The following is a 27,451-nucleotide window of genomic DNA, read 5'->3' on the forward strand; positions in this document are numbered from 1 at the left end:
CATTCGAATAGTCTTTTGCCGGTTCTAACGGTTGGCCTGTTCACGGTACGGTGCATTTTTTTTTTTACCGACGCCGGTGCAAATCGACAGTAAAACATAATTAACTCATTGAGCAAGTTAACATTTGTCCCCAAAGGAGAAAAGCATCGCTTGCGCTCGCTTGAATGGATTACAGTTACGGGCTTTCCCCTAGCGATCAATTCTGCAAATGCAGCGTGTTTTTCGCAGTGAGTCCGTGGTGTAAAGAAAAGCGCTTGAACCCTGTTTTCCAACCCATGAATGACTTTACAGACAGCGTCCAGCAGAAGACCATCGCTTAGCCATTTATGAGCCGGATAAAGTGAAACGATAGCAACAATCTTTTGCCAGGTGAAAGAGTTCTCAGATAGTGTGTTGGAGTGAAATGATTTTATGTGGTTAGCACCGCGCTGAATGTGCCAGTAAGCGAGGCGGTAGGAAATCGTATAATGTATACTTGGAATGATATTGCAAGAAGTCACCATCGATGGTTGGGAGCCATGTTCTTGTTTACAGAAAGTTTACTAGTTTGCTGAAGGGTTTGCATAAATTATGGTGTTAAAGAAAGTGAAGTGAATCTACCGGAAGGAGGTGATAATGAAAATGCGACGAAAAATGAAATGCAACATAACTAAGCAGATGTTGAATCTGATCGTAATCAATATTATTTTCGCACACTACACCTTGAGTTTGCAACAGGCGGCGGTGGACAAAGAAAAGCATGGTAAGTTTGTTTTCTTCTTCTGATTGAAATGTTTTAACTAAATAAAAGTGTGTTTTTTTTATTTCGATGCTTCATGATTTCTTGACGCAAACATGTTCGATGTTAGCAAGCTTTTTCTATTTGTACCACATGTTTCTCCTTCGTACCATACCACGGACCAGCTTGGTACAATATACTATTTCTCTCGCAAAAGGTGTGTGTAGGTGGCAGAAGCATCCGCGCTCTGTTTTGCTGCAGCCAGTCGAATCGTTCGTTTGCTCGTTGGTCGTTTGTCAGTTTCGTTGCCCTGTGTTTGATGAATGAGCCAACCGAGAACGTGTTGATGGTGGTGAAGTGGATGCTAACGCCGAGTGTCGTCAGAAGCCGGCAGAAGAAATTGGACGAAAAAAGCTTATCACACACTTGAGCAACAATGATTGATTGAGAACTTGTTGACGTATCAAAGGTACCGAAACCGGGTGCCCTGCCATTCGTGATTCCTTTTCGGGCCAGCGTGTTTTCCCCCGTGCTACGGTGAAGTTCAGCCTGGAATGGGGGGAAAAATTCTTCGAAACAGAATCCGTTATCTTCGCACCTTTTAACCTGGACTTTTTTTTCTGTTGGTCTTGATCCAGCTGATGCTCGGTGGAATTAAGGGAAAATATCAAAACGACTCAAGACGAGTCATGAACAGAGAGCGTTTACCTGACGATTCTTAAGGCTGACATTGACGCAGACAGCGACAGCAACAAGCAAAAGAAAGGTGGAAAAAAACACAAAAAACTTTTAAAGGCATTACAGGATAAAAACGAAGAAAAATGAGTTGTTGAGATTGATTGGAAAGTGAAACCGCATGAAATGAAAACGGAGTTTCTTTCGGTCTGCTAGGTGGAAATGAAAACAGTTGTAAAGCAGCTGGATTTTTCTGGATTAATTGTTTTTTTTTCGGTGCTAGTAGCGTGCTAGAATCAGGTTAAGATGCTGCAAAAATTGTACCATTTTTGTGTGAAACGTTTCAAATGATGCTACAGTCTCTAGTTACGAGGAACATAGTATTGTATGATAGCTTTTTTGTCTGGTAAACTCTTTAAGATTTAAGAATTTTAGTACTGCTTTACGTACAACACTAAATTTCAACATTATTCTAAAGGATTTTGCTTGAAATAATACCATGAAGATAGCAATTAAGCTCAAGGATAAAGATTCTATATCATGAGTGTAAATATATGCAAAATATAGTTCAAAAATAACATCAAACCAAAATCTGTCCCTCACTGTCACATAAACAGCCAGGACTAATCACCAAAAATAAAGTTGTTGTAAGCAATGGACATGTCTCATGATAAATTTTTGCGAATTGCCCGTTATTACAGGTTAAATTGCTAAGAAAGCTCCAAATACAGTGAGTACCCATGCAACAGAAGAAAGTGCTTGTAATTTACTAGTTTGAATTCAAAACAGTGGATGGCATGTAATAGAAAAAGGATAAGCATCCACAAGAAAAGGGTTAAATTGCCTCAAACTGTCAACACATCATTGCCAAAGCCAACAATTGCTTTGTAGAGGTCCATTGCTTCAATTGGCTTTAAAAGAAGCGCCCAAGAAAAACCGAAGGAGCATCAATAAAGACAATTAGGTGCAGTAGGCAGGCAGAGAGTTTTAAATTTTTACGACTGTTAAATTTGACCCCGTTGCAAAACCTAAGATGCCAAGGAAGCGTCGATGGGATGGTTTAAGCTGCTTCGCTTTGTTTGCCAGCAGACCTTCCTTTGGCTTATCGCAAAAAGACGCGCTAGACAGCTGAAAGGGGATAATGGAGAAGATAATCTGAACAATTTAAATTTACGTACTTTTAACGTTTTATAATCGAAACCAACTGGAGCAGAATAAAGGCACTTAGGGAGGGAGTGGGAGTTTCTGTTTCATAAGAACTTGGTTAGGGTTGAAAGGCATCAGCTATATTAAGCGTTCGTGAACAAGCAGTAGGGCGTTGCGGGGTTTTTCTTTCAAAATGTTAATTTCTTATTTTTGTGCTCAAGGTAACAGCTGTAGAACAGAATAGAAAATAATTTCCGCAAAGAAACATCCTTGCTATATATAACTTAATCGCTTCCAAAAATAGATCACTTAAAATCATTTTATCTTAATGTTCTATTTTTAATCACAAAAATGAAAACATGAGAGATGATCCAATGCAATGAAATAGCTCAAGACCTGTTGACCGAAACACGATTGTATGTCATTCATTCTCAATAAGCATGTTTTCTTTTCACTTGCTGCATCCACCCTCCCAGCGAAAGCACTTCAAAATTATTATTCTCGCCGATTCCGACACTGCCACTGCTCAAGAAGGGTACGCAGAACGTGAAGTGAACCGGCTCGGATGCTCGGTGTGTCACGAAAGAAGGACCTACATTTCGTCTCGTACACAACGTGGAAAAGTGTCATCCTCAAGATAGACGCGTGCAGGAGTGATGATGATGATTCTTCACCTGTCACAATATATCCTTATGCATGCGCTTACAGAGAGCATCGTGCCAGGGTGAAATGGGCAAGTAAGTTCCCGGGAAGCCACAGGTTCATTTTGCGCTTGCCAAACCAGGAACCCATGTTTCCGGGCATGTGCTGAGAGAAATGGATATGCACCCCCCCCATGACATGGGCTCCGGTCCGGTACTGGTACCGGTGGAATGTGACGACAAAAAATTGGAGAAAAAAACTTTTCCTCACTTAACCTCGCAATGCTGTTAGCAGGTTTCATAATTCATCGTAAAACTCTCCGTGTCTCCCGGCGCTGGTAGTAAAGGGCGCTGAAAAGCATAACCCAAGGATAACACTCGCGATATTCTGCCGCCTGCCAGGAACCCGGCACGGCACCGCAGCTGTGCTGATGGAGGAAGTTTATATCCATCCGGTTATGTCTGGCACATCAACTCGAGTGCCCCACCTGACGATCATTTTGCCTAACGTAGTTTTGCGTTTGGTTACCCCGTCTCAAGAAGTGGCTTCATTCATCATGGTACCATCAAACGGCGGGTGCGGCATGGGGAGATGCATGTCCTTAAGGAAATGGAAATTGCAATCCAAGCGATGGACTCATTGCTAAGCATCCTTGATGCACTGTCCGAGTGGTATGATAAACTATTCATGATAAATGAAGCTCCGCTGCGGGGTGGGTTCATTGCAATTCCAAGGCGATGATCGAAAACTATTAGAACGGTGTCAGTGAAAGAATGAAAGCAAAGGGTTGCAAAATAGTAGCTGCAGCAGCAAAAAGTTCACACTTAGTTTGAATGCTCTCACCTTCACTTGACGGCACCTGTCAAAATACCACCATTTAAGCACCTCATGCGACTGTGGCGTAGTACCTTTTTCATCAATTGAAGAGAATTTAATTTAGCTTTCAACTTTAATACATGTTCGAGCCGATCCGGTACATATGTTAGAATTTAAATTATATACGCAATTTCCATCTGACTTCGTGATGGCTATTACCTTACGCTGCTGGTGCCTGGCTGGATAGAAACTAGTGCTCCGAACCGTCGCCCAACACAGGCGACCAGTAACGCGCTCACTCGCTGTGTAGCATACATTATGCATGACAAAATTAACGTCCCATTCGGCGCGAGCATATTTACTCTGGGTTAATTGATTTGAATTTTGCAATGTGCCCTCTCGCCCGTCTCTCGTGGATACTCTTACTATGAATGTAAAAGCTTATGGTTCGGTATGTAAAATGCCGCGACGTGTTTGTGTGGGACGCGGGCGGACACGGGGGTTCGAAGTACTTCTAGAAGTGACAAGGAATCTTTGTATTGCTGACGCACTATGCCCTTCTAGGGTATGGCAGGTTGATTCCTGGGAGCGGTATTGTTAACAAGACTGTTTCAATTATTAACCGCTTCGCAAGTTATACACAGTACGCTAGTAGCTCTCGGAAGGACTCGTCGTTGGCTGTGCGGATCAGTCGGTTGTTTACGTCCAAGGACGCTCAGGACGCTTAGCTACGATACACCCGCGTATTGGTCTGGGCACACGTGTGGTTTCGGTGGTTGACCGACAGCCGTTGGACGTCGGGTCGCCGTTTGGAATCCTTCAGGAAAATGGCGAACCGGTGTTAGCTTAAGTAATGACAACTACTCACTAACTCACATAAACAACTGCTGTTAGTTGAATATTAATTTATTGACGCAAGACCCCAGTACCCGGGCAGCAGTGACGTCTGGTAGTTATTTCCGTTGCCTAGCTGCATGTCCTTATAGGCGAAGGTTAGCGGTCAACCTTTGAACCGAGGTAAACGCTTTGTTTGTCGCAACCTTCTGGGAGTGTTTGCAAAGGAAGCATCGAACGGTGTAATCACATACACTTGTGTCATGTTGAAAGTATCATTTAGTCGATGGTCCGCAATGATTAATTATTTTGATTATTTTAGTTTTTCTTCATTGTGCTTGAAGTTCTACAGAAGAAAAGTGATAGCGCCTAGCGTAGAAAGCACCGATGGTAAGAACTAATTCATTACTTTGATAAGGATTTTTGATTATTCTTTGGTGATCCGGTGGAAGAAGTGACATTGAAGTCGGTCTAAATAAGGCAACACCGGAGTTCTAGTCCCATCCACAGCGTTTCCTTGAAGTCTATCCAAAGTCTCGTCGGAAAAAGAAGACAAGTATTTCAGTCTAACCTTGGCCATACCTCATGCAGCAGATATTCGGGTTTGATTATGTGCAAAGTGAACATGTTTCATTATTGATATTCATCTGAGAAGATCTAATATAGCGAGAGTTCCAATTTTCTTCATCCAAAAACCGAGTACCTTCCAAACCTACGTTTGGAAGGGTTCTGCGATACGATCTCTGGACAAGGATGCTCCAAAAAGAAAAAAAAAATCTGCGAACGATGAACTGAAAAATCCAATCGCGAACTCTTGTCGATGACGGAAATGAAAACAAATTCTGTGTTTCGACTATCCTCCGATTCGATCTCCTCCGATAGGAAAAGCATTCCAACGTTCAAGCTTCTACCGGACCGAGCCCTTTTGGTATGTCTAATACTTTTCAATCAACTCGACCAATCCATCTCGAATCTTTTTTTCCGATCCGATTTATTCAACGCCATGATTCCATCTGGTCTGTTTATCCGAATGCTTTCTTTTTTTTGTCCTTTTTCGCTCTCTGTTTTCATCTTTCACCGCACCGATTTATACTGGGCTTTGGGGTTTGAGTGGGTTTTATTACCTTCTTGTTTGCTACATTTTTTAAACCATCCATCTTTCGCAAGTATCAACTAACCGACGAAGAAGATGGTCGTTAGCATAAGGTACACAGTGGGTGAGGAACATTCAAGTGTACTGATAATATGCCAAACGATCGTCGTTGTGCGCACGGGAACGTTGTAAAAATCTGTAAGCTTCGTCAATTCTGTAGCGAATCATAAATTACACTTGTTATGGTTCAAATATATTGAAAGAATATTGTAACGAAGGTAGCGAGGCAAATGGACGTGTACGTTAGTCCGATTTACTGTCGTTAACGCAATATGCTTCAGAGATAGTTGCTCGAGCGCTATAAATTTTGTTTTTTTTTTTGTACTAAAAATGTCAATTTATCATTGATCTTGCATGCGTTGCATAATACATGTTGTGGCAATAAATCAATGAATATTATTTCCAACAATGCAATCAATTTTCGTGAGTTCAGAAACGAATCGTATATTGATAATCTTTATGTGTCTAAAAAATACGCCATTTTCATGTTAGAGTGTTTAGATAATTTTAAGATTTTTTTAAAATATATCATCATAGAATTTTGGCTCTCATAGTTGTTCCAATCATGAGCGTTAGAAGAATAAAAGGTTAAAAAACATTATTTGTGTGCTAAAATAATCGTTGCCAGTTTATTTAACTACACAAAGGTAGCCGAAGAGCAAAAAAAGCAACAGAAAAGCAAAACAAACTCCACCGTCAAACGACGAAGACGAATCTGGCAGAGAACTCGGTGTGCTTCGAGTTGATAAATTTTATGAGGTTAGAAAAGTGCGCTTTCGCACCGCCTAGTGGTGGCGGTGCGGACGATTTGCCCCATCGGACCCCCTCAAGCTAATGGTCTTAGTTGTGCCAATGGTGAGGACGAGACGGCACAGTAAGTAGGATTATTTTGAAAAGGATTGGATGTTGCTGGCGGCTGTTGATAAACCTTTTCAGCATGCTTGGATTTTTCGCGGCACGGAACGTTCCCGGAATGGAACAGGTGCTAAAACCCTTTGAGTCCTTTTCGCCCCAGGGAAGGGAAATTTATGTGGCGAAGCAGGTTCGAAAATTTGCTGCGGAGGTGTGTAGTGTGGGTAGTGCTGGAAAACCAAGCTCAGATTGGTGCTCCCGTGCAAACGACCACTAAATTACTGTACGGGTACGAGTGAACAAAACATAAAAAAGGGGCTGCTTCAACACGAGTCGAAATTTCATTCGGTTAAAATTTGAACTAGAAAATGTTCCACCAGTGATGGATGGATGCTAACGAAACGGAATTCTAATTGCTTTTTCTTTTGCTATAAAATTATAGCAGGTTATTTCAGAAAAAAAAAATCAAAATGTTTTCAACTCAAGACCGGGAAAAAACTTTTGCAGAGAAATTTATTAGAACTTCTAGATGTACAGTCTAATAATCGTACTATTTGTTATAGCCATCAAGAAAACCCCTACGCCAAAGCGGACTAGAATTGTAAACTAAACAATTACTCGCATGTAGCTTTCATGCTCAACATATTACGTACAACAGTTTTCGGGACAGACAAACCAATTGTTCGTCTGTCTCATAATACTCCATTAAAGCGTTTGCCTTCGCTCGTTACCGTTGCCGTGCTTTGTAATTTGCATCAGTACTTTTGCAATGACTGTACAATGACCATTAATCCAATTTGCCGCTTTCCGTGGCAATCGATAATCGTTTAAATTTTCCATCATGATAAACTCGTTGGAAAATGTGCACACACTCACACTCCACTGCTTTTCTCCCACCAAAGCGCTTCATATGTGCTGAGCATGATTTTTATTGTGTTTTTGTTCGTATTTTTCCAGTTCGCTTTTATTGCAGCAGCAGCAGCAGCAGCAGCCCTCAGCTATTACGCCCCGTTTTTAGTACACACCGGCAGTTCCAATTTGGCGCAGCTTTGCGGTGTGGAGGGAGTGTGGATGCATTTATTCAAAATACCAATCGATTGCCTACATAGACCGATTATTAGAGTGTGTAGTACACAGGTTTTTGTCCGTGCAGCCGCGTGATCAGCGTGTGAGATGAAAAAACAACTGCAAAAATTTGGTCATAATTAAATTACCGATTTTAATCTCTTTTCATTGCGGTATCGATTCGATGAAACACAGGCACAAACGCACGAAAAATGATTCAGGCGTGGCGGATATTTGAATTCGGTGAATCGATAGCATGGAAACACTAAAACTGTGCTGGTAGGAAAATAAAGCAGCAAGGAACATTGTACTTCATCAAATGGCGAAGAATGAATCTGGAGCGCCTTTAGCACTTCTGCGCGTTTTATTTATTACACACATGCTTTATTATGGTGTAATTTTCTAAAAATGTGGAAATACAATATGAAATGGTTCGTGTTCGGTCAAGCCAATCCAAAGCCATACTTAGTCCTCACTATAGGGGAACAATCTGGATGGATTTTGAACCCCGACCTATCATGTGAAGACCGAATCCGCTATCGCCTTTGTTACTGGACCACTTTATCAAAAAATTTTGCTATCGAAGACATATCTTGAGCATTAAAAAAATCATCATCAAGCTGTTTACTTATATGTAATTTGGTGTAATTAAAGCATTAAAGAGGAGAAGGCAGCATATGAGACGTGAGATCTCTCGGTTGCTCCGCGTTCACAGATGGAAAAGAGCTTGAACAGTGCGAAGTGAGGGCAAATAGCCACTTCGTGAAGGCGAAGAGTGTGAAGAATACGAAAAGCTACCTCGTGAGGGCGAAGCCGTGAAAACTGACACGCAAGCAACTGTTATCACCGTCTTACAGAGGTCAGTATAAATCGCTGTCTTGTCAATGTTGAAATGGCGATGTAAACGGAGAGTTTGAATTTGAGAAGAGTGTGGAGCTCCTTTTTTTAAATAGAAGAGCACGTCCAGAGTCCGCAGTATATTGAATTGGGACCTCCCGGTAGCCATCGAACTCACTACCTAAAACTTCTTATACGCAATATCACAACAAAAAAGGTACAAAATTGTATTCTGCACGTATTGTATTCGCAAGTACATATTTTTCAGATAGTTGTAGTAGAAAAGTCAACTGAACCCATTTCTTGGAGTTTCATTCCTTCTCTATCATTTCATGCAGTTCGTTTCCATTTATTGACTTGATTTTACTCACCTAAAAAGATTCTTTTCACAGCGTTTCGCTGAAATTGAACATTTTATATTGAGGATGAAAAGAAATTTGGTGTATACATCGTCATCAAAAACTATGTTTTCTTTGTAAAAAAAAAATCAAATGCAGTTCGAATTGAAATTGTTTGCTCCACCAAGTAGAACCAAGTTGGATGAATGTGACAGCAGGAAATGAATATCGCATACAAGCTGCAGGAGTGAACCCTATATAATGTAGAAGCTTGTGTTATACTTTTGCCTTACGAAATGTCTAAAGGACAGTTATTTTGAAAAATTATGAAAAAATACACAATTATTTCTGATTTGTAGTTGAATGGTGTGAACAAAATATTTTAATAAAGCTACACACAGCGGTTGTGTAAGCAGTGGCGTATTTAGCCTTTCAGAAGGCCCCTTAGAAGAGTGGGAATTTTCGCCCAATAATTAATAATCGTTGTAAACGTGCGTGAATTAACAATAATTTAATAAAAACGGTATTTTTTTAGATATTCAACGCAAGGAAAAAAAGAATAAATAAAATAAAATTTAAAGACGCATGTGATCGCAACGTAAAAATCATTCTAAGACTAAAGGCGTTCTCTAGCCGGTGAGACCCCCCTGGCAGCCAAAGTTCACCTGACAGCCTATTCCCCCCCTAGACGGCGAGGAACCTCTGGCGGCCGCCGAACTCCACCCATAGGTTAATCCGCCACTGCGTTCAAGCAAAAAGCTTCTTATTCTTTACATTATTCAAGATTTCAAGAGCTGCACAGCATCAAGCAATTGCTTCATGCAAACAGATGTATGAAAATTGTAGTACGGAATCCTATTAAAGTTACACCGCTTTCAACTCAAACGCGCTGCATCTAACTTTCCGACAGCAAGCTTCTGCATTTAGCATCTGCAGTGTTTTGAAACAATCAGCCTTGAGTGGATGTCTTGAGCATGGCAAGAGAGGGAGCGAGATGTTGTGGATGTAGTACAACAGCAGTCAGAACAGAGTTGTACAGCGGTGCATTAGCGGTGCCGGGAAAGTTCTCTACAAAAGAATCTCCTGTGATGGAAAGAAAGTCCTCCAGTGTGGGAATACAGTCCTTTCATCCCCGGGTATACAGTATTGCTTGTGGTGCCATCAAAAGATTTTCTTCTACATGCAGCAGTCTCTTACTTGCGAAATAGTTTATCCTCGGTTTCTGTTCCGTGTCTTCGGGGCTACTATCCGGTGCCTGATTTCTGCTTACTGCTGCTGCTGCAGTCGCATTCCTGCCCGTATCCGTGTTCATGACCATAAGCCGACAAATGCCAGATTATCAAGCTAATTTAAAATTCATAAAAGTCATAGCGCATCGTAACAACGGAAAGAAAGTTGCATCCGGTATGCAACCGGCCACGGTACCGAATGCACTAGTTAAGGGAAAGCTTGTAGGATATTTTGAGCCAGCAGCACAACGAGTCTCTATGTTTTTTTTGTCTGTTGGCTGCCTTTCGTGTGGCAGATTATGCATTTCATTTATACGAGCGAGACTGTGATGGAATGAATCTGTTCCGATGTTAGTCTCACCTGCGCTTCATCTGAATTATCGGGGATTTGGTACCAGATGGTTTTATCTATATATTAATGGTGTTACGTCATTTTTATCTGTTTTTTTACGAAAGTTTCCACAACTTTAGATTTTATCCATGAACATAAATGTTTTTCAAAACGATCTTCCTCTCGGTAGGAAAAGAGCTTGAAACCTTTGCGGGCTTTTCTCTGGCAACAAGGACTGATTTATGACCGAATCGAATGAAAATTCATAATTCTTCAACCTATACTTGTATAGTTAAAATTAATGCATTGCTTTGTTTAGTGCCATCTGCACACTCTTGTTGAATTTCTTCAACAAATATATGGGTGAGCAAAAAAAAAATGAAAAAAAAACCTTGCGTGAAGTATCTGTTATTGAGAACATATTTAACATTAAATGGTAAATGATGGTAACAAAATGGTTTGGAAAAGCAGTAGCTACATTAAGATTACGATCAGTATTCTCACAGATATTGTATCCCTAATCGAAGTCATTAAAATAATGAACCCATTTCCGAACACTCTACAGTAATCTGACACAGCTTATGGTGACGTTTGGTCACTAGTAAGAAGATCCTTCTATCGAAGAAAGCATGACATTACAAAGTGGAATGGGTGCTCTCAAAACTGAATTATAATTTTTTTCTATTTTATCATTAATTTTTATGAAAAAGTTTTTCACTCGTAAGGTCTTTGACGAAGCAATTTGCTCTGTGATAGCTAGCTTACAAGGTGTCATAGCTATTTTTGACAATTTCCCATGGATGAAATCAAGACAATAAATCTTTGTTAATTTTAAATCATGCTAAAAATAATTTAAGAAATACATTAAGTCTATTTTATTTTATTTAGTAACATCATCCATGCTCCATTTGTACTGTTATGTAAAAATAATTAAATTATATCGTCTGGTTTATTTGTGTGCTAAAAAACGTTATGGCTTTAGGTTTTGCAGAGTCCCTCAGAGTGCGCATAAACTATTATTAGAGAAATTCACTCTATGATCTATCATTTCATAACGGAATCGAGAATCAGAAGCTAAAACCAAACATATACTGGGACGTGCCAAAAACTTGCGGGACAAGAACTAAAATATATCACAACCAGTGGAAAAACCTTGGCACGTGAATAACATTATATGGAAAATCCTCGGGATACGCTGTAAACTATTCCACCGATTGTTTATCTTCCAAAAGGACCTTAACGTCCATGGGAATGCGATATGTAAGGGATCTTAGATTGAAAAGAGTACGTAGTTCAAGAAGAAGATCGTAGATCGTTTTCTTAAAATTCTCGTTCTCACTCCCGGTCGGCGGAATGGATCAGGAAGATGCATTCAACGCTATGCTGCACACCCCAATCAGACCAAAAACGAGCGAGTTATCGCTGATTTTCTACGGGCTGAGAAGGTCCCTAAAACACTCGGAATGTCACTCAGTACTGTGTGTGTTTCAGTAGCGGCATGTAAAGAAGAAAAGAAAATCGACGCAATTAAACAGCACGACTCTGCACACTTACCTCCAGAAAGTATCGGTTGTGGGTTTGTTTTCCTATAAACGGCCAATAGCGGTTTAGTTTTATTTGTTTACCCTTTTTCTTTAATTCTCAAAACTTTAATTCCTTCCAACACATTTCTGGAAGCAATTGTAGCAGGTGCCGCTAAAAACTGTCGGTCACCACTTGCGATTATCACAGTTGTGAAAATTTCGCCAACATGCAACTTAAAATCGATGGGTCTGTTGCGATTAAAAAGCAGTTATACACTTTTTTTTCCACCTCTATCCTATATTATGCCACCTTTCCACCTGGGCTCTTGGAGCCCAAAAGTTACCGTACACCATGGCGCCCGTGTTGGGCATTTGAACCACTGTGCTAGTTCAAGAGAAGAAAGAACGACACGATTCGTAACGAAAAGTTAACTCCATTGGTGTCAAGGGAATGACAGTTTGGACGATGCACTGGATATCGTTACATCGGGTATGCACTTGTCGGTTTTTTCACCCTTTCTTCTCCACGCTGTGCTGGTGCAAATAGAAAACGATATGAGAAAAGTTTTACTGACGCTCGTAAGAGATTCACTCGTTATGCCATCCACTCGTGCCCGCCTTTTCCCAACCCCTTGTTTTCACCGCGCAGACCGCCGACGAACATTCGAAAAACGAAATTACCTGTGCTTTGTGGGATTGTGCATGGAATGTGACGAAATTCGTTAGGTCTTCGGTCGTAGGACGAAGTTTAGCAAATATGATTTCACACTCGATTGAGTAAACCAACCGAGCTGTCTGTTGCGGATCCTCGGCCGCGGTGGTGCTTCACTGTTTGTGGGCACTCAAGTCAGCAAACCCTGCGCTGGAAGATGGAATGACATCTCGTCAGACCGTAGGTCGAATGTGACAACATCGGTGCAACGAAATGGTGGATGATGACCTCGAAAAAAGCACATGACGGTTGGATGACGAACTGCAGCAGCGCTGTTTAAAGGTATGGAGTTTTAAGGGCAGTTGGAGATTTTTTCTTATTAGACACATCGTTTTCGTGCTATTTTTATACAAATAAATTAAGTGAAAAATAGGTTAGAGAGTTAATTTAAAAAAAAATATATTTTATTAAAACTGTTGAAAATTTTTGAATTTTGAATTCGTCTAACAGCAAGAGCGTCAAGAATCCTTCAGCAGAATAGATCGTCCTACTTCTTACATTTCGGTACAATTTTTTCAGTTGAGTGCAATCGTTGCTAGCTAGCAGACACACAAACACACACAAAATCTTTTTCCATCGAAACACACGATTGGCTGCGGTCTCTCACCCAAAAAAAAAAAAGAAATCCTTAGTTTATACATATTATTTTATATGAAGAAGCATCGAAAGGACTCTTGGTTTTCCACTCTCGTTTTTTCTTCGATGATAAAACGTTCGCTTTGTACTTGTCAAGTTGAAGAAATGGGGGAATATTTTACGAAAAACTTGTACCCACCGCACAGCCCTCAGCGCCGGTTTGGGGCCGGCTAGTTTGGCTGGCACCAGTACTCACGTTGCTGTTGTGGCCTGCAGCTGAAAACTTGCGAGCCACCGTAGCGCAAATGATTGACGATGCTTTTACGCTTTTTGACGTATCCTTCCACCGGTTGGGAAGGGGATTTTTTTTCTTTATCTGCTCTCCTTTCCCACGCTATGCGCCACCCATCCTGCGGGCCTTTCTTTTTCAAATATCCAATTTTACTGTACCGAAAGAGCAGCAGCAGCAGCAGCAGCAGCAGCAGTGAAAGCAGGGTGCGCCTTGAGAGCGCTTAGCATTCTTCAATATCGCTCGATAGAAATCATTCCGGGGGAATAAAAACATCTTCGCATGTATCGATATAAAACATGAACCCAATAGGTTTATGGTTCCCGATTTTGTCGAGGACAACTGTTCGCAGCGCCGCTCGGAACGCTTTGAAGCGCTATCGTCACAGTGTCATACATGATTATGACCATCAATCGAGCGTTTGAACAGCTGGCAACCATATCTTTTGTGCGGCTTGGTCCTAAGACGGAGAAAAATATGACCGTTGTTAGGGACGAACGAACGAACTACCGATGGGATGCGAGATGCCCTTTTTTATATTAAAATAATAAAAATTGTTCAACCAATCGTACCGAGCTTTATTGTGATACTGTGATCCGTTGGAAAACGTTTAAATGAACACATTTTTTACCATAGTCGAATGGGAAGGATCGTGTTCCGAAAATGGTTCAGCTTGTATTGCATGTAATGCATGCGATGCGATGTTTTCTATTGTTACATCAATTTCAAATCGCAGGATCATGTTTTGAGCTAGAATAGAGTTAGACTTACCGTGCTACGCGTGTTTTGAGCAGAAATAATGATTATTTATATAACATTTACAAAATAGAAACGCAGCTTTGATCTCACTAGAAGGCCCTTCTGTAGATTTTTTTTTTACTGAGCACATAACCCTGAGCAATACGTTAATCAAATGTAAGTGCTGTACAGATTCTTTGAAACCAATGTCGGAGAACCAATAGATTCTAACCTGTTTGCTGTCGTCCGATTGATTGAAATTCAAATTTGAGCCTATCTACTTTACTCGTCGTAGTTTTCGACAACTCCAGTGTATTTTGGCAACCGAATCCTGCATAAGGATTCACTAATACTGTTATAAGCCAATCAAATTCAGTACTCTGTTATCAGCACAAACCGTTTCATCCGTATGTGAGCATCTCAGCATTGCATCACGGAATGAAACCCGAGCCGGAAAAGGTAGCCCCCGTTTAGAGAGTTGATCCTCAACACTTCCTGATTAAAGCCAAAGGCGTCAATCAGACAAGATACGAACACTTGCCGTTACGGAGTTCAGAGTATGGTTTCTGGCTTTCTGGGTTTACCCAGTGCAAATTAAGGTCCTGCTTGCAAAGTAGCCTTTCCACTTCAGTTTCCTACCCACACACTCGCACGCAATCCTTGGTAGGTTTTGCAGTGCCATTGAACCTGTGTCGCAATCGGTACGCTTCTATCGTGTCTAATCCTCGAGGCAATAAAGAAACACCATCGCCAACCCCAACTTCGTTCACCACCACCGTCACCATAATCATGCAAGCTTATCTAGCATAGTTCTGTCCGAATTTATTCCAAAGACTCTAGCGCTTTGTGTGATTCGGTCTTACTTTACCTCATTCTCCCTGCAGGCGTAAGGCAAAATAGTACTAGCTTGTTTGTTACTCGGCACATCAGCGCTCGGCTCTCCTACCTTCACGCACAGCACATATCTCCGCTTTTTGCAAAAAAACAGTACCAGTTCATTTGGAGTTATTAGAGTGAACAACTAGAAAACAGATCGGAAAAGCGGGCATAAATGGAAAAAAGGATAAAGAAGGAAATAATTAAAAGATAACTTTCACCCCCAAATTGAAGCAAGTGCAGGCCCGGGAGCAAATTAATCTTCCCGCAAGAATTGTGATGAGAAATCGGACCGGCTGCTTCGTTCGTTTGTGCGCATCCGAGAAAATGCCCACAAAAAAAAGAAACTGACCAATGATTAAGCCACCATTGAAGTACCCCAACGGCACCCCGACGTTTTTTGGCAGGCTTTGGCTACCGAGCACCACATCACGTGGCAAGCAAATGACCATACATCGGCAGAATCTGGTTTTGTGTGCGTTCTTGTCGCTCCACGTCGTCTTTTGAAGTTTAATCGTCTCTTCTACTGGTGTTACACTGAACTGCTGGGGTTTGTTTGGTCTAGTGTTCTAGATTTCAGCTTCCTATGCGTGCGAATTCCATCAGTTTCAGCATCCAAAATATTCAAGACCTTCTCGCCCGTTTTAGGCCACATCTTGCTCCCCGAATGCTTTACATTGCTGTCAATCGTAGAAGCCCGCTCGGTCGGAAAATCGTGCCAGTCATTGCGATTGTGCGAAGATTTTGTTTTTGTTCATTTTTGGTCGTTTCTCTTAGTCGTAGCGAGCGTAGTTACATTTCACTCTAGCACCAGAGCGCTGCCGGTCGATGTGAGATCTAGTTGAGTAAAATCAAACGAAGCGTGCATGGGCATCGCTTGCCTATCTACGCTGTGTTTAAGATGAAGCTCTCGGCGCGTCTGCAACATCACGTCACGCTCACTGGCGCACGCTATTGCAACTGAAGCAAATATCTAGAAAAAGTCTGCGCTCCGAAACAGGGAAATAGCTGACAAATTTTATGACAGATTGTTTTCTAGCCTTAGAATGAAAGATTGTGTTCGATTTAATCAGAGATTGGTTAGAATGTCTTCTTCTCTCCACTTGGTAGGCAGAAAGGTTCTCAAAAGTACCAAAATCCATCAACCAGCGTAGCTCCATGGATAGGTGAATTGGTTGCAATGTTGTAAATCTGAACATGGCTTCAGAGTTGGATACGGACGGCTCCAGTGCCTCGTCTACATTCCATGCCAACAGTCTTTTCGATCGCTCTGATCCTTAACAGCAGTGTAGCTTACGCATTTCGGATACAGTTGAACGGGAAACCGACAAAGGTGAAGAGAAAGCAGTCATCACAACTACAGCAATTCAAAATGAGTTTGATTTATGAACAGTGATTAAGTTGGTTCTGTGTGGCCGCATGATTCACCCAAGTGACACAACATTCAACTGAAAACTACAAATTCTCAGTATTCCGATGCTATTGGAGCTTATTAAGTAATTCTAGCGAATAACCAATGGAACATTGAGCTCTTTTGGTTGTGCAGGATCGATACCAATTTGGTACGAACTTTATTTGGCCCGTTACAACAATTTATACTCAATGTGTTAAGTTGAAGACTTCTACTGTAATAGAGGCAGTTGTGTAAGGTGAATAACGCTAATGAATTGTGATGTTAAAATTTCAAATTTTAGAACGTTTCAATGACACTCTCGCCATTCAAATTTGTCCAGGGCCAGGAACAAGGCAGATGCGATATCGATCGCATGTCTCGAGGAACAATGGCGTCAAACCCGAAATTGACAAATGACATTCTTTTCACATCCTACCGCACGAACCGTCGATGCGATATTGTGTGTGTTTGTGCGTAAATTTGTTTCCGATCCGGCATGGTATGGTTCACCGGGCGGGTGAGAATCGGTAGCACAATTTGGACTCTTAATAAAGATTCATTACTTTGATAATCAATATTTATATTTAATGGTCAGTTTCGAATTAATGACATCTAATTAATTATGTCCAACACCAACAACGGCCAACGGCAGCGTAAAGAGCCTGCTGAAAATGGCCGGAATGGTGGTAACGCTGTTGGTAAGGCATATTGAGTACGTATTTGCAACAGCCGTATGGTGGGAGCGACCATTCGTGCGTAACCCGGCAGGCTGGCGGATTTCATTACGCTGCATACAATGCAGTTTTCCGGTCGACCGAATAAACATAATTTGGCGCTGAATTGTCTTGCCGTTTTACCTTTAAAGACATGCCGCTATGCGCCATAATTTTGCCGATCCATGCTGTGATTTGATTGCGTTCGGTTCGGTGGAAGCCATTGCTACGTTAATAAGATAATTTTGAAAATCATAACAGTAGCAGCAGAACATTATTTAAAACCCTTGTAAACAATATTTACGTATGGTTTGCTAACTGACTCATTGTTGAAAATGCTTCCCTTTTTACATATAGTTTATTTGAAAATCATTTCTTTTAAGTTGGTCTTACAGAGTCTAATCATGTCAGATAGAATACAATCAAAATCTCCTTTTGCTAGAGATCGGTAGAAATGCTTCATTGCAGTGCAAAATGTTAGAATTCTTTTCACTGGAAAGGAATTCCGTGGAAACTGTTGCCTTCAAGCAGAATGGATTTATCATAGGGTGCCAATAAAAGTGTTTTCCATGCCATATCTTTTTTTTAAATTCCTCAAGGCATTCTGATTAAATTTGGTCTTTTAGAGGGAGAGGTTTGCTAGTGTTTTTTTGTCTCAGATTTATAAGAAATATATTTTATTTGAGAATAAATAGAAGAGTCATAAAATGCACATTTTTGCATGAAATATGTTAAAGTTGTTTCATACATATTTATCATAAACAGTAATTTTAAAGACACTCTTTCAAATTTAAAATATAATATCCTTTGTATAAAATATTGCAAAAAATATTTATTAAAAGAATGTTGGTGTTGGTGACCAACACGGTACATTTTACTAGCAGTTAAATCAAAGCGTACCTTAAGGCAGCTCAGATTTTCCATCACCATTGATACTGTAGTTGAAGACGGGTGATATCACTCGTCTCCGATCAAACGCCAAGGGCCATGCATAACAATGATGCCACACAGGCTTATCGTAGAGCGAAACCTTTCCGTAAACCCTTCCAGCGAGATTGACCGGAATAAAGACATGACTTGGCTCCTATGCGTATTCGCCCAGTGAATAGCAAAAATGAACTGCGAAGAAAAGCGAAGCAACTTTACTCTCCGAAACGACCAAAGCGGAATAAAATATGTGTATGTTTAGATCGTTCAATGAACCATGAAACGAACCAAAAAAGATCCCGTAACGTGCCTTGAAGGATATGGTAGATGGTACTTTTCCAGCCCTGGAAAGCAGATACCCTTTCGCTGCCCTGATCTTCGCAAGCAATCTTCGCAAGCACCGCCCGAAGGCACTTCCGCTTACAGCACGAACTATCTATCGGGTGGCGGAAGCCAGAAAGTCAGCGAAATGGGCGAATGTGAGTGAGCTTACGTGCCAAGCACTATTAAATTTAATGGTGCTTAATAGAATGAGGATTAAAATTTAATGAAAGCGGAGATACACATTGTTCCGTCAAGTGGTAGAGCGTGCCGTGAAGCCTTTTTCGCGCCCATTAGAAGCATGAAAAGGGGACGTCCAAGAAGACGACCACGACGAAAATGGACTGGAATGGATAAATGGTCGAATTTACAGCATGCCGGTACTGTTGTGTGGCTACACAGTTCATTGCCTAAGAGCTCCCGCTGGTACTTGTGATTCTTATCTTCCGCTCATTTGCTCCGCTGAATCGGCACATCGATGGGGTGTCCATCGGGGGAGGAGTTTGAGAAAAGATCCGAAGGTGATCCATCCACCACTTTGATGCTAATGATTATTGAAGATGGCGTTGTTTCTGGTTAATTTTGGGGCAAGATCCAAAAACGAGAAAGAAAAAACAACCCGGCCCACAAAACTGCCAACCCTGGCAAAGCTATTTTTGGCCCCCACGGTGGTGAACGAATCACACAAAGCATCGTGAAGAAGAGCAGCGCAGGACAAGCTCCAATGTTAATCTGGCACAGCAAGTACAGCATTATAACCAAAGCGTCGAAGAGGGTTTGCTATCAAGGTTTGCACTCGTGCCGCGATGCATAATACAGATGACGTGGAAGACGAGACGAGAAACAAGCCAAATGGCCGTTAAACAAAATGATAATTAATAAAGCCATAATTGGTTGAGATTGCGAATTAAGATCAGCGCGCGCAACGATGGCAATAAATTGTGCGTTTAATTAAAAGTTTAACAAAAAGTTTGCTCAATCTGCGAGCACATCGCGTTCGGTCGGGTGTCTTCGTGTACGGCACAGCATGGAAAACAGCATCAAACTTGTTGTGGACTTTTTTTGTGCAGATCAAATGGACAATCAAACACCTCAGGAGGGAAAATTTTTGTTGCAGTCTGTTCGAGAGTCTTTTTCTTGTAACACAAAATTATCGTTTGCTTTGGTGTAAGCCACGGCTGTGGCTTAAGAAGGTACATGTCTACAAATCTAGATCTAGATGAAATCTGTACATTTAAATCAAGCTCAAGAATTGTAACTGGGGATTTATTTACATGTTTTGGTCCCAATACTCACATCTGAATCTTTTGCTATCCTATTAGACGAATTTGAGATACATTCGGAAGGATTTCAGGGCACCAAATTTAGTCTCAAAGTTGGTAAATCAAGTCGTAAGAATGGCACCGAACGACTCTCCTCATCAAGCCTTATTAGGCCGTCGATGTTGACATGGAAGGCGTGGTAAATCCAAATTGTGAAGGAGGAAAGATAGATAAATGTATGGATCTAGAAATGCCGGCATATTAGATTGGCAAACAACGACGCTAGGTCGTGAGCTATTTCAAGAGCTCCGGTGTTATATCCAGACCGCGAATCAATTGTTGTCGCACAACTGCGTAAGTAAACAGTAATTAAAAACAGCGATTTTCAAGTTAAAAGACATCTGCCAAAAAGAACTTACTTCCTCTCCAAGATGCTGTGTTTTACAGCAAATAAACGACACTGTAAAGCGTTCTGAAGATGCTTACCAATTTCAAGTACCGGTCACATCGAAAGCAGCAACTTCAACAGATATATGAAGCTTTCAAGTGTTTTTGTGCTCAACACCAGCATGATCGACTAAACAATGATAGGAAGATGAAAAACAAAACTACACACCTACATCCAACAACGGCCCAAGAGTGTCATAAAGGAGCAAAACAAACCATACAGCACACTACATCCAGCGCCTGTCTTGCTAGTGCTTCCCTTTTTGCAGCTCCGGGTGTTTGCAGCTAGAAGTAGGTTTGAGAGAAACACCATGCCATTTGTAGTGCTGATAGACTTATATGCCGACCGATACGTGGTGTCAATGATGATGGTGAAGCTTTCGCACTGCTTCCTCCCCGATGCCGTTGCATCGACACGGCAATAACAATAACAATCACTTCATATTGGAATCGAGCGTTCTTTCGGCCAGTGGCGGGATGGCACAGCCATATACTTCCCACCCCGTACGCCGTTAGCTGAGTCGACTAAAACGATGAACACCTCACTTCTGGCTGTGACGATCCTTCCATTTGCTAGTCTTAAAGAACAAACCGGCTTCTTCTTACTGGTGGGTGAGTGTGAGTGATTTTTTTCGCTTCTTCAATTGCTATAGAAGACAGCAGCAAGGCAAGCAGCAAGAAAAAAAGGCACAACAGTTCAAGAACGGAATGGAAATGTTCGTCCCATGTCAAAGCGACCATCGATGAGAAATAACAACAGCACAACAACAACATCGATGTCCAAGACGGCTGCAAATAACACTTTGCCGTCCCGGGGTTTCCCTACATCACAAGTTCCTGGCCGGAGTGCAAATCGCCCGTACGAACCATAATCATAAATTGTCGATCGTTATTGAAAAATAAATATTGGAATATAATAACGGGCCCACTTCTGGGCCCGATTACTGCAACGAATGGCTCGGACGAGGGAGTTTCCAGTCATTCGAGTGCTAAGTGATGGGTTGGTGGGCTGGCAAGTGTTAGAGGAGCCCGTACCCGTACACGGAAGTCGTCTGCTTCGTAGTCGCGTCGCCCGACCTGCGTCTTCTATTTTTGGGGATGATCCGAGGCGACCGGAACACTGGTGTGGGAATGTGTGCGGTTCGTGTTCATGATAATCATTTTTCTTGTAAAAAGGATGTTTTTATTGTGTTCGATTATGAGCTAAAAGTTATGGCCGATGTTTTTTCGTACCTTCGCCAGCTTCGGGGTTGAAGTGCTCCTTAACAAGGGTTGTTGCGTATAAAAATGGACTCAATAAAATTTCCTACCCAGGCAACGATGTAGTTTAAGTGACAAATTTTCATATAGCGAGACAAGTGAATTAATAATAGTCGTTCGCAAGAAGAAGGCTAGCGATTCTTTCGAGAGTTTTGATTTTTGGATTTGTGGATGTGAACAAGAATTCTTCAATAATATTATGCAATAAGAAAATTAACAAAATAACAAATATAAATGAACGGTCCAAATGCTTCACAAATGTAGAACATAAAACTGTAAAAAGCACTACTACCATGCCCCAAAAAGCCCTTTACTCTCAGTGGGCTTCGGAACATGTAATCCTTCTGTTGCCAGTGGTGTGAACGTGTTAAAATGTGCAAACAATTCAGTACATTGTGAACCACCATGGTTCAGGGCTTCTCGAGCCCAGCCGGCAGGAACGCACAATTTCGGGCTGGGTGTTTGGGTTGGACAAATAAATCACTCCAACCTTGGGTGGCTGCGTGTTCCCGAAACGATGGGCTACCTCCATTGCCGTTTATTAGATTACATTTCCATCAGCAGTCAAGGGAGCACGTTTTGCCAATGTTTGAGACTGCTGTCAGTAAATGGCCAGCATTTGCTGAATCGACTTTTGCCCGTCACCCGTCCTGTATCGTTACACACTGACGCGTGTTCCCAATATCTGCCACGGCAAGCAAAAGTGCCAAAGAACGGTACCGGTTTCGGCAACGGCCAACCGGGTTCGCATCCAAACGCGGTTGCAATGAGACTTGCCCTTTGCCGCACACGCCGCTTGCACGAGGGACACGATCGTCTGCAATTGGCTCTTGAAGGATTGTAGAAAGGAAGAAAAATTAAAGCAAGTAAAGAAAACTCGGTGCAAAACACCCTGCGCTGTACGTACCGAAAGTACGAATCAGATGAAGCGCTCGTCGAAAATGGACGTCGGGGTGGAAAAGAAAAGAACGCAACAACACCCGAACGCATGAAGTGTTTTTACAGAATACAATTTTGTTGTTTCGATTCAATAAAAACAATCTGTGAGTGATTGGATGAAATTTATTTACTTTACTTCTGACCATTCTTGCCGGACAACCCTGCTTAGCACGAGAATCTTAACGAAGACGCATTTCTTTTCGATTGTGCCAGTGCCCAGCTCCGCTTGCGATCAGCCAGCCGCTTTCCCTGCCAGCTGCTGTGCGCATTGACATTTTTCATTCGTAAACCCTTGCAGGGAGGGAAAAAAGGGAGCAAACTGTGGAACAACAATACGGTGGAGAGTGAAAGGTTTATTTACTCGCCAGCCTCACTTAGACGTGGGGCGCACGGGTTTAAAATTCCTGTGCGAAAGCTGTTCCTTCATCTTCATGCCGTTTCGATGGATGCGCTGGGTTGTTGCCCATTTTAGAAAACCGTGTTCGAAACGAAACGAAGAATTGACTTTCTGTTGACGTTTGCATGCTGGTTGATGGGAAGAGATTTGTGGGTTCGGTTGCTTCATAAAATCAAAATATTTAGATAACATATTGATTTTGTAAAACATCTCCGTTACAAACACGTGTTGATAAATGTTTTGCATTGAACGATCCTCGAATAGAAGCCCATGTTATCGAAAACCGAATAAAAGTAAATAATTAAAGTTGAAAATTTATCGTAAGGAAGACGTCAAATGTTCTTCTGAAGTTTTTAGGTACAAAAGGCAAGCTCTTTTGTGGCAAATAATGGATTTTGGAGACTTTTTTAAAGAATGATTCTAAGCAGAGCTCTTGAAACGTTTTAGTCATCGTGCACAATAAGACTTTCTTCTCAAAAAGGCGTTTTGGACGATAAGGACGATGTTGTACAAAAAGACCTTCCAATGTAAGGTCTCTTTGTATAACATTTGGACTCCAAGATCGCCTTCGTCTACGTGACATCGAGGAAGGCAATCAGTCGATTACGAGGCCTCATGGTAAACGAAGCCTGGACGTCAGTATTTCTTCAAGTTAAGGCCTTTAAAATAATATGACTAAAACGGCGAGGCTCCTTGGTACGTGAACCTTTTCCACCAATGGGTAAAGATCTTTAACCATTGGACAGCCAAACAAACAAAAATTTATACTCATTATGCATCTTATGATACAATGTGTAAATATTTTGCAGCTTTGATTTTATCATACATTATGCAGCACCTTACTTATTGCATTCTGCGAAATGCATTGCTCAAAACCGAGCGTCACGTGTACCCTACAGCCTACATTGTGCGTGGATATTGCGTGCTTTATGTACTCGTTGAGTTTGCACCGGACCGCTGCATTTAGCAGAATTTTAAACATCACTGAAAACGTCCCACTCACCGCTGAAGATGACGCTGTATGTATGAATGCGTGGTGGTGGTGGTGTGTGTGTGTGGTGAGTTTGCTTAAGTCAACACTAAAATCATTACCATCAACAATGGCGACCCTTTGCCAACCGGATAAAGCGGAGCAGCATGTTAATAGCTCGCGGAAAACTGATGCCGATCAAATTCAAGCCGTACACTGCGCACTGGACTGCGTTCGGGTGTGTCCGGCAAGCGCCTGGGCACACTACATGGGTCCCCGGGAAAGCTAGGGAGGGGACGCGTCGAATGAAGCATAAAATCGAGCGATGCTCCAAAACCGCTGAACGTATATTTCCCGTCGGTTTGCCAGCTGCCACAATTGGGGCGCAGGGGTGGCACAATGCAAGCACTGATTGAGACACAAATTCGTTCATAATTTTAAACCAACAGACTTCCGCCTGACACAAAACCCCGGCTGCAGGTTCCTTTCCGCACAGGTGAGTGTGGTCGGCACATCGGAACATGGGGAATGGGGTGGCGAAATGCGTACACTTTGGTTTTGCTCTCAAACATTTCTGGCGACCACCGTCACGGATGTACCATTTGTGCGTAGCCATCCCGGTGGCTTTTGAGGTATTTATGAAGCTGACGCGCTTAACGGAACAGTGGCAGTGGCTACGCGCGCGTTCTTGGTGAGCTCAAGCCGTTCGGCTGGCTGCTGAGAAGCCGTTGATGCTTGTGCTAAATGGATTCCCACATTCGCATGCTGTACAGCAAGTGCAATAAGAAGGTGCAAAGTCTGTCACTTTGGTGTGCCATTGTTGTTGCCCGCGACTGAAATTACCTTTTTTGTCGTGTTGATATGAAATCAACGCTTGGGCGAATGGTTTGGCAAGTACGTTTGGCAATAGTAAAGTGCCACACAAGATCACGTTTTCTGTTTTCTAAAGGATAATTATCTTGATTTAATATAGATTCAGTTAGAGGATTTGAAAAAGTTATTAAACAAAAAGCTACATATACGGCGAAGAATTGAAGAAAAAACAAGCTAAAAAAATTAATTCGTTTTACAGTTAAGCTTCCAAAACATTTTTTTACTAGCCGTCTTATAGTCACGAAAGCTAAAAGAATAAGCTTTATGAATCTTTTCTATCCGGCCTGGAAACTCTCTACCAATATCGTTCGTTTTAGTGCAGACCTCTCTCGCTCTCTTCAGCACAATGTTTATGGTTTTGTTTAGGACGTTTACGATTATTATATCCATTGCTTTCTCCGGTTTAATAGAGATATGAATAACTGATGATCCTCTCGATGGCCATTGTAGATGTAGTGCAAATATAATGCACTCTCGCATCCCAGTATCGATCCAAAAGCGCCCTTAACAACGGCCTTTTACCATCCTACGTCCTACATTTACCCACCCCCAGGGGAGGTTGGCGCGTGGCGCTACCATCGGTTGAGTGGGCTGGAAATGGTTTCCATTATCCCATTAAGTCTTGAAATGTTGCATTCGCACCGAAAAGCGAAAATGTTTCTGCTTCGATTTTCGACCCACCATTAATGGCTTCGCACCGTCACTAAACCAAACCCCGACCCGATCGAAGAAGAATAGCCCACCGAGAGTGTGCCAACACCATGCCTGCCGTGGAGGAAACCCGCGCTAGAAAGGTGGTTGCAACAAAGTGGGTGGCACTATTTACTCATCCAGGAAATCCTATTAAAATCTTTAACCAGCAGCATCCCGGCCGGCCCGACCGTTGTGACCTCAGAAAATGCGGGACCCATGCGACGGTCAGCTCGGCAAAGCTAACGGTCACGTAAAGCGCATTAAGAACGGTTTAAACGCAGACCGAGCTACTTTCCATTGATTAACGGCTGAGGTGTGGTTGGATGGTGATGGAATTGAATGTGTCAATGCGTTCGATTGCGGAACCGTTTCGTTGAGCATCGCTCAACTGCAGGAATTAAATTAGGCAAAACAGGAAGTGGAAGGTGTTGGGATCAAGAACTATAAAAGTGTTTATAAAAATGCATAATTATTCGATGATTTCATTGTTTGATGTTATATAGTTTCAGCCTATCTTAATTTTTAATTAGTATTTAAAATTGGGGCCAATATTCAAGATTTTTTTTAAATCACAGACTTATTAAAAAGGCTTTCCGAAGAGCTTTAAGGCACACAAAACTTAAATTTTTTTCAAACATTCCGTTCCATTAAAATTAAATAATTAAAATTTGTGCTTGTAACACCAGGTACTGGGCGCCTCCATCGGGACATTTATTTTGTAGTATAGTTTTGGACTACTGCTTTGTGTGCCTTTTCTGCTTGAAAGCTCATACAATTGCACCTTATTAAGAGGTCTGCATACATAAAAACGGCCTCAGTTAATTTGGAATCTTTTATCAAGGTTTTACTACACGAAGATTTCATTACCATTAATAAATCGTTAACTGTTCAAGATATTATGCAACAACAAAAGAAAGTGCTTATTCGAGCTACATTTTTACATGTTAAAATTTGTTAAAATAAATTTTGTGATAATATGCTTTACATGCATATTATGCATGCACTCTCATTATGGGTATTTCTGCTAGATAATGTTGACCATATGAATGCTAACTAGATTTATTGGTACTCTACAGTTGAAGACTCAGTTCCTGCTACAACGCGGACTACTCCCAAAGATTTTGTAACTCCATATCTTCATTCTATAAACGCTTTCCATTTTTTCCATTAAAGAAAACACCAACGTCATTACTTTTCTTCCTGGTACATCAGAACCGTCATCCTATACCGTCGCTTCTCGCTGCAAATCTATCATCGTCGTCGCTGGAATAAAATCTGTTTTTAGCTGGTGTCAGTTTGATGGTATCTCTCGGCGACGAAAACATCTCCACAAACAACAAATTTTGGTGAGGTGAAATTTCATTTTTTTTCCTCCCCCATGCTGCATGCTGCTCCTGCTGCCTCATCCCCGCCCGTACGTCATCGTTCGCTTCCCTAATTTAACAACCATGGTGAGCGTGATTTTCGATCAACATCCGACCCGGAACATCGTTATTTCAATTTGTCCATTTACGTCGTTCATTAGCGAATCATGTCACGTGTGTCATTCGGCACCGGAAAAAAGGCCTCTTGACGATGGCAAACGGCGACGGCAAGCGAGGTCCGTTGTCATTGGAGTTAACATTTCCGTTTGCCTAATTTTTCTTTCGCCATTTTAGTGTTCCGCCTGCTCGTGGCATCCGTTCGAGTTCGCATGCCGGTCTCATTACCGTTCACCGTGACATGACGAAAAGCCTGGCCGTACGAACCTGGGCGCCGAGAATGTGGCCCAGTTTGCCGTCACCATTTACCCTATCCTCCCCCGTTCAGTTGCTTACTGGGAGCGGTTAATTTATTCGCTTCGTTGAAAGGACGAAACACTGCGGCTGGTCAAGGGCCAGTCAAGGACAGCATTGTGTTTCGTGAT

The 27,451-nt window shown here is 41.8% G+C and overlaps 1 protein-coding gene across 1 annotated transcript in view; it reads left to right on the forward strand.

The window, feature by feature from the left end:
• Nucleotides 1–561: 561 nt before the first annotated feature.
• LOC126564015 (CD166 antigen-like) overlaps nt 562–27,451 on the forward strand; it is a 128,859-nt gene continuing 101,969 nt past the window's right edge. Inside the window, exon 1 of the mRNA XM_050220916.1 lies at nt 562–742. Within this exon, the coding sequence (XP_050076873.1) occupies nt 616–742 (127 nt within the window). The 5' untranslated portion in view covers nt 562–615. The remainder of the gene's footprint in view (nt 743–27,451) is intronic.

The sequence above is a fragment of the Anopheles maculipalpis genome, chromosome 3RL (assembly GCF_943734695.1).
Source record: "Anopheles maculipalpis chromosome 3RL, idAnoMacuDA_375_x, whole genome shotgun sequence".
NCBI lineage: Eukaryota > Metazoa > Arthropoda > Insecta > Diptera > Culicidae > Anopheles > Anopheles maculipalpis.